This window comes from Micromesistius poutassou (assembly GCF_964030765.1).
Source record: "Micromesistius poutassou genome assembly, chromosome: 3".
Taxonomy (NCBI): Eukaryota; Metazoa; Chordata; class Actinopteri; order Gadiformes; family Gadidae; genus Micromesistius; species Micromesistius poutassou.
The window spans coordinates 19,341,328-19,348,333 of NC_140273.1; the positions used below are offsets into that span (position 1 = coordinate 19,341,328).

General features: G+C 48.3%; 1 protein-coding gene across 1 annotated transcript in view; it reads right to left on the reverse strand.

Annotated features, from left to right (window-relative positions):
• Nucleotides 1-642: 642 nt before the first annotated feature.
• LOC311341111 (uncharacterized protein) overlaps nt 643-7,006 on the reverse strand; it is a gene marked incomplete at both ends in the record, with an annotated part of 14,225 nt that continues 7,861 nt past the window's right edge. Inside the window, 3 exons of the mRNA XM_084466014.1 lie at nt 643-873; nt 1,803-1,877; nt 2,187-2,248. Coding sequence (XP_084322140.1) covers nt 643-873; nt 1,803-1,877; nt 2,187-2,248 — 368 coding nt within the window. The remainder of the gene's footprint in view (nt 874-1,802; nt 1,878-2,186; nt 2,249-7,006) is intronic.

The following is a 7,006-nucleotide window of genomic DNA, read 5'->3' on the forward strand; positions in this document are numbered from 1 at the left end:
GTTGTTGTTGGTCCTTTAGTCTTTGTTGTTGGTCCTGCTGCAGTAGTTGATCGTTTTTCAGTCGTTATTTGTTGCTCAGTGGTTGTTGGTCCTGCAGTTGTTGAGGGTTTTGCTTTGGTAGTTGTTGGCCCTGCATTTCTTGATTTTGTTTCAGTAGTTGTGGTTGATGGTCCTGCAGTTGTTGTTGCTAGTCCTGCTGAAGTAGTTGATGGTATTGCAGCTGGTGTTGTCGATTCTGCAGTTTCAGTTGATCCTGCTGTAGCAGTCGGTGGTCCTGAATTTGTTGTTGTGTCTCCTGCTTTAGTAGTTGTGAGTCCTGCAGAAGTAGTTGTGGGTCCTACAGTTGTTGATGTTGGTTCAGTAGTTGTCGTTGTTGGTCCTGAAGTTGTTTCTCCTTCTGTTGTTGTTGGTCCTGTGTTTGTAGTTGTGTGTTCTGCTGTTGTAATTTGTGGTCCTTTAATTGTTGTTGTTGGTTCTTCAGTTTTGGTTGTTGGTCCTGCTGCAGTAGTTGATAGCTCTGCAGTTGTTGTTACTTGTTTTGCAGTGGATGTTGGTCCTGCATTTGTTGTTGTGGGTCCTGCAGTTTCAGTTGGTCTTGATGTAGCAGTCGTTGGTCCTGAATTTGTTGTTGTGTGTCCTGCTTTAGTAGTTGTGGACCCTACAGAAGTAGTTGTGGGTAATGCAGTTGTTGTTTTTGGTGCTGCAGTTGTTGTTGTGGTTTTTCCTGCCATTGTTGATGATCCTGAAGTTGTTTTTGTGGGTCTTGCCGTTTTTGTGGATCCCATGGTAGAAGTTAATAGTCCAGTAGTTGTTGTTGGTCCTGCAGCTGTTCTTGCTGGTTTTTCTGTTGTAGTTGATGGGCCTGCAGTTGTTCTTTGTACTGCAGTTGTAGTGAGTCCTGCTGTAGTAGTTGTGGATCGTGCTGTAGTAGTTGTGGGTATTGCATTTGTTGTTATTGGTCCTGCAGTTGTCTGTCTTTCTGTTGTGGCTGTGGGTCCTACAGTTGTTGTTGTTGGTCCTGCAATTGTTTTTGCTGCAGCAAATGTTGTCATTGGTGCAGCAGTTGTTGTCATTAGTTCAGCAGTTGATGTCGTTGGGGCAGCAGTTGTTGTGGTGGGTCCAACAGTTGTCGTTGTTGTTCCTGAAGTTGTCATTGTTGGTGGCGCAGTTGTTGTTGGTGCAGCATTTGTCGTTGGTGCAGCATTTGTTGTTGTTGTTCCTACAAAAGTTGTTTTGGGTGCGGCATTTGTTGTCGTTGGTCCAGCAGTTGCCGTTGTTAATGCAACAGTTGTCGTTGTTGGTGCAGCAGTTGTGATTCTTGGTGCAGCAGTTGTCATTGTTGTTGCAGCAATTGTCGTCGTTGGTACAGCAGTTGTCGGTGATCCAGCAGTTGTTTTAGTTGGTGCATTAATTGTCGTTGTTGGTGCAGCAGTTATTGTTGTTGGTCCTAAAGTTTTCGTTGTTGGTGCGGCAGTTGTGGTTGATGCTGCAGCAGTTGTTGTCGTTATTTCAGCATTTGTTGTCGTTGGTGCAGCAGTTGTTGTTGTTGGTGCAGCAGTTGCTGTCGTTATTTCAGCATTTGTTGTCGTTGGTGCAGCAGTTGTTGTCGTTGGTGCAGCAGTTGTTGTCGTGGGTCCAGCAGTTGTTGTCGTTGGTACAGCAGTTGTTGTTGTTGTTGATGCAGCAGTTGTTGTCATTGGTACAGCAGTTGTTGTCGTTGGTTCAGCAGTTGTTGTGGGTACTACAGATGTTGTGGTGGGTCCAGCAGTTAAAGTGGTTGGTTCTGCAATTGTCGTTGTTGCTGCAGCAGTTGTTGTTGTTGTTGGTGCCGCAGTTGTCGTTGTTGGTGCAGAAGTTGTCGTTGTTGGTGCAGCAGTTGTTGTCGTTGGTTCAGCAGTTGTCGTCATTGGTGCAGCAGTTGTCGTTGGTGTAGCAGTTGTTGTCGTTGGTGCAGCAGTTTTTGTGGGTCCTGCAGATGTGGTGGGTCCAGGAGTTGTGGTGGTCGGTTCGGCAGTTGTCCTTGTTACTGCAGCAGTCGTTGTAGTTGGTGCAGCAGTTGTTGTTGTGGGTCCTGCAGTTATTGTGGTGGGTCCAGCAGTTGTCGTTCTCGGTCCTGAAGCTGTCGTTGTTGGTGCAGCTGTTGTTGTTCGTGTAGCAGTTGTTGTCATTAGTGCAGCAATTGTGGTGGGTGCAGCAGTTGTCGTTGGTGCAGCAGTTGTTGTCATTGGTGCAGCAGTTGTTGTGGGCCCTGCAGATGTTGTGGTGGGTCCAGCAGTTGTGATGGTTGGTCCTGCAGTTGTCGTTGTTGCTGCATCAGTTGTTGTCGTTGGTGCAGCAGTTCTTTTCGTTGGTGCAGCATTTGTTGTCGTTGATTCAGCAGTTGTCGTCGTTGGTGCAGCAGTTGTCGTTGGTGCAGCAGTTGTTGTTGTTGGTTCAGCAGTTGTTGTGGGTCCTGCAGATGTTGTGGTGGGTCCAGGAGTTGTGGTGGTTGGTTCTGCAGTTGTCGTTGTTACTGCAGCAGTTGTTGTCGTTGGTGCAGCAGTTGTTGTCGTTGGTGCAGCAGTTCTTGTCGTTGGTGCAGCAGTTGTTTTCATTGGTCCAGCAGTCTTTGTCGTTGGTTCAGCAGTTGTTGTCGTTGGTGTCATTGGTGCAGCAGTTGTGGTTGTTGGTCCTGCAATAGTTGTGGTGGGTGCAGCAGTTGTCATTGGTGCAGCAGTTGTTGTCGTTGGTGCAGCAGTTGTTGTGGGTACTGCAAATGTTGTGGTGGGTCCAGCAGTTGTGATGGTTGGTCTTGCAGTTGTCGTTGTTTCTGCAGCAGTTGTTGTCGTTGGTGTAGCAGTTATTTTCGTTGGTGCAGCAGTTGTCGTTGGTGCAGCAGTTGTTGTCGTTGGTGCACCAGTTGTTGTCATTGTTACAGCAGTTGTTGTTTTAGGTGCCGCAGTTGTCGTTGTTGGTCCAGCAGTTGTTGTTGTTGGTAGAGCAGTTGTTGTTGGTGCAGCAGTTGTTTTCGTTGGTCCAGCAGTTGTTGTTGTTGGTTTAGCAGTTGTTGTTTGTTTAGCAGTTGTTGTCGTTGATGCAGCAGTTGTGGTTGTTGGTCCTGCAGTTGTCGTTGTTGCTTCAGCAGTTGATGTTGTTTGTGCAGCAGTTGTTGTCGTTGGTGTAGCAGCTGTTGTCGTTGGTTCAGCAGTTGTCGTCATTGGTGCAGCAGTTGTCGTTGGTGCAGCAGTTGATGTCGTTGGTGCAGCAGTTGTGGTGGGTCCAGGAGTTGTGGTGGTCGGTTCTGCAGTTGTCGTTGTTGCTGCAGCAGTTGTTGTTGTCGTTGGTGCATCATTTGTTATAGTTGGTCGAGCAGTTGTCGTTGTTGGTGTAGCAGTTGTTGTCGTTAGTGCAGCAGTTGTTGTTGTGGGTCCTGCAGTTATGGTGGTGGGTCCAGCAATTGTCATTGTTGGTCCTGAAGCTGTCGTTTTTGGTGCAGCTGTCGTTGTTCGTGTAGCAGTTGTTGTCATTAGTGCAGCAATTGTGGTGGGTGCAGCAGTTGTCGTTGGTGCAGCAGCTGTTGTCGTTGGTTCAGCAGTTGTCGTCATTGGTGCAGCAGTTGTTGTTGTTGGTGCAGCAGTTGTTGTCGTTGGTGCAGCAGTTGTTGTTGTTGGTCCGGAAGTTGTTGTTGCTGCAGCAATTGTTGTCGTTGGTGCAGCAGTTGTTGTTGTTGGTTCAGCATTTGTTGTCGTTGGTCGTCCAGTTGTCGTCGTTGGTGCAGCAGTTGTTGTTGTTGGTGCAGCAGTTTTTGTCGTTGGTGCAGCAGTTGTTTTCGTTGGTCCAACAGTTGTTGTCGTTGGTTCAACAGTTGTTGTCGTTGGTGCAGCAGTTGTTGTCGTTGGTGCAGCAGTAGTTGTGGGCCCTGCAGATGTTGTGGTGGGTCCAGCAGTTATGATGGTTGGACCTGCAGTTGTCGTTGTTGCTGCAGCAGTTGTTGTCGTTGGTGCAGCAGTTGTTTTCGTTTGTCCAGCAGTTGTTGTCGTTGGTTCAGCAGTTGTTGTCGTTGGTGCATCAGTTGTTGTCATCGTTGCAGCAGTTGTGGTTGTTGGTCCTGCAATAGTTGTGGTGTGTGCAGCAGTTGTTCTTATTGGTGCAGCAGTTTTTGTCCTTGATGCAGCAGTTGTTGTGGGCCCTGCAGATGTCGTGGTGGGTCCAGCAGTTGTCGTTGTTGCTGCAGCAGTTGTTTTTGTTGGTGCAGCATCTGTTGTCATTGGTGCTGCAGTTGTTGTCGTTAGTGCAGCAGTTGTTTTCGTTGGTCCAGCAGTTGTTGTCGTCGGTGTAGCAGATGTTGTCGTTGGTGCAGCAGTTGTTGTCGTTGGTGCAGCAGTTGTTGTTGTGGGTGCTGCAGTTATTGTTGTGGGTCCAGCAGTTGTCGTTGTTGGTGCAACAGTTGTTGTTGTTGGTGTAGCAGTTGTTGTCATTGGTGCAGCAGTTGTGGTGGGTGCAGCAGTTGTTGTTGGTGCAGTAGTTGTGGGCCCTGCAGATGTTGTGGTGGGTCCAGCAGTTGTGGTGGTCGGTCCTGCAGTTGTCCTTGTTGCTGCAGCAGTTATTGTCGTTGGTGCAGCAGTTGTTTTCGTTGGTCCAGCAGTAGTTGTACTGGGTGCAGCAGTTGTTGTTGTTGGTCCTGCAGTTGTTGTTGCTGCAGCAATTGTTGTCGTTGGTTGAGCAGTTGTTGTCATTGGTGCAGCAGTTGTTGATGTTGGTGAAGCAGTTGTTTTCGGTGGTCCAGCAGCTGTTGTCGTTGGTCCTGCAGTTATTTTGGTGGGTCCAGCAGTTGTCCTTGTTGGTCCTGCAGTTGTTGATGTTGGTGCAGAAGTTGTTTTCGTTCGTCCAGCAGTTGTTGTCGTTGGTTCAACAGTTGTTGTGGGTACTGCAAATGTTGTGGTGTGTCCAGCAGTTGGTGTTGGTGCAGCAGTTGTTGTCGTTAGTGCAGCAGTTGTGGTTGTTGCTCCTCCAGTAGTTGTAGTGGGTGCAGCAGTTGTTGTCGTTGGTCCAGCAGTTGTTGTCGTTGGTGCAGCAGTTGTTGTTGTTGGTGAAGCAGTTGTTGTAGTGGGTGCAGCAGTTGTTGTTGTTGGTCCTGCAGTAGTTTTTGCTGCAGCAATTGTTGTCGTTGGTGCAGCGGTTGTTGTCGGTGGTCCAGCAGTTTTTGTCGTTAGTAAAACAGTTGTTTTCGGTGGTCCAGCAGTTGTTGACGTTGGTGCAGCAGCTGTTGTCGTTGGTCCTGCAGTTATTTTGGTGGGTCCAGCAGTTGTCGTTGTTGGTCCTGAAGTTGTCGTTGGTGCAGAAGTTGTTTTCGTTCGTCCAGCAGTTGTTGTCGTTGGTTCAACAGTTGTTGTGGGTACTGCAAATGTTGTGGTGGGTCCAGCAGTTGGTGTTGGTGCAGCAGTTGTTGTCGTTAGTGCAGCAGTTGTTTTCGTTGGTGTAGCAGTTCTTGTTGTTGGTTCAGCAGTTGTTGTCGTTGGTGCAGCAATTTTTTTCGTTGGTGCAGCAATTGTTGTTGTTGGTGCAGCAGTTGTCGTTGGTGCAGCAGTTGTTGTCATTGGTGCAGCAGTTGTGGTTGTTGCTCCTCCAGTAGTTGTAGTGGGTGCAGCAGTTGTTGTTGTTGGTCCGGCAGTTGTTTTTGCTGCAGCAATTTTTGTCGTTGGTGCAGCAGTTGTTGTCATTGGTGCAGCAGTTGTTGTCGTTGGTGCAGCAGTTGTTGTTGTTGGTGAAGCAGTTGTTGTAGTGGGTGCAGCAGTTGTTGTAGTGGGTGCAGCAGTTGTTGTTGCTGCAGCAATTGTTGTCGTTGGTGCAGCGGTTGTTGATATTGGTGAATCAGTTGTTTTCGGTGGTCCAGCAGTTGTTGACGTTGGTGCAGCAGTTGTTGTCGTTGGTGCAACAGTTGTTGTTGTGGGTCTTGCAGTTATTTTGGTGGGTCCAGCAGTTGTCGTTGTTGTTCCTGAAGTTGTCTTTGTTGGTGCAGCAGTTGTTGTTGGTGCAGCAGTTGTGGTGGTTGGTCCTGCATTTGTCGTTGTTGCTGCAGCAGTTGTTGTCATTTGTGGAGCAGTTGTTGTCGTTGGGACAGCAGTTGTTGTCGTTGGTGCAACAGTTGTTGTCGTTGGTGCAGCAGTTGTGCTTGTTTGTCTTTCAGTAGTTGTAGTGGGTGCAGCAGTTGTTGTTGTTGGTCCTGCAAATGTTGTGGTGTGTCCAGCAGTTGTTGTTGGTGCAGCAGTTGTTGTCGTTGGTGCAGCAGTTGTTTTCATCGGTCCAGCAGTTTTTGTTGTTGGTTCAGCATTTGTTGTCGTTGGTGCATCAGTTGTTTTCTTCGGTCCAGCAGTTGTTGTCATTGGTTCAGCATTTGTTGTCATTGGTGCAGAAGTAGTGCTTGCTGGTCCTGCAGTAGTTGTGGTTGGTGAAGCAGTTGTGGTTGGTGCAGCAGTTGTTGTCGTTGGTGCACCAGTTGTTGTCGTTGTTACAGCAGTTGTTGTTGTTGGTTTAGCAGTTGTTGTTTGTTTAGCAGCTGTCGTTGATGCAGCAGTTGTGGTTGTTGGTCCTGCAGTTGTCGTTGTTGCTTCAGCAGTTGATGTTGTTGGTGCAGCAGTTGTTGTCGTTGGTGTAGCAGCTGTTGTCGTTGGTTCAGCAGTTGTCGTCATTGGTGCAGCAGTTGTCGTTGGTTCAGCAGTTGATGTCGTTGGTGCAGCAGTTGTTGTGGGTCCTGCAGATGTGGTGGGTCCAGGAGTTCTGGTGGTCGGTTCTGCAGTTGTCGTTGTTGCTGCAGCAGTTGTTGTTGTCGTTTGTGCATCATTTGTTATAGTTGGTCGAGCAGTTGTCGTTGTTGGTGTAGCAGTTGTTGTCGTTAGTGCAGCAGTTGTTGTTGTGGGTCCTGCAGTTATGGTGGTGGGTCCAGCAATTGTCATTGTTGGTCCTGAAGCTGTCGTTTTTGGTGCAGCTGTCGTTGTTCGTGTAGCAGTTGTTGTCATTAGTGCAGCAA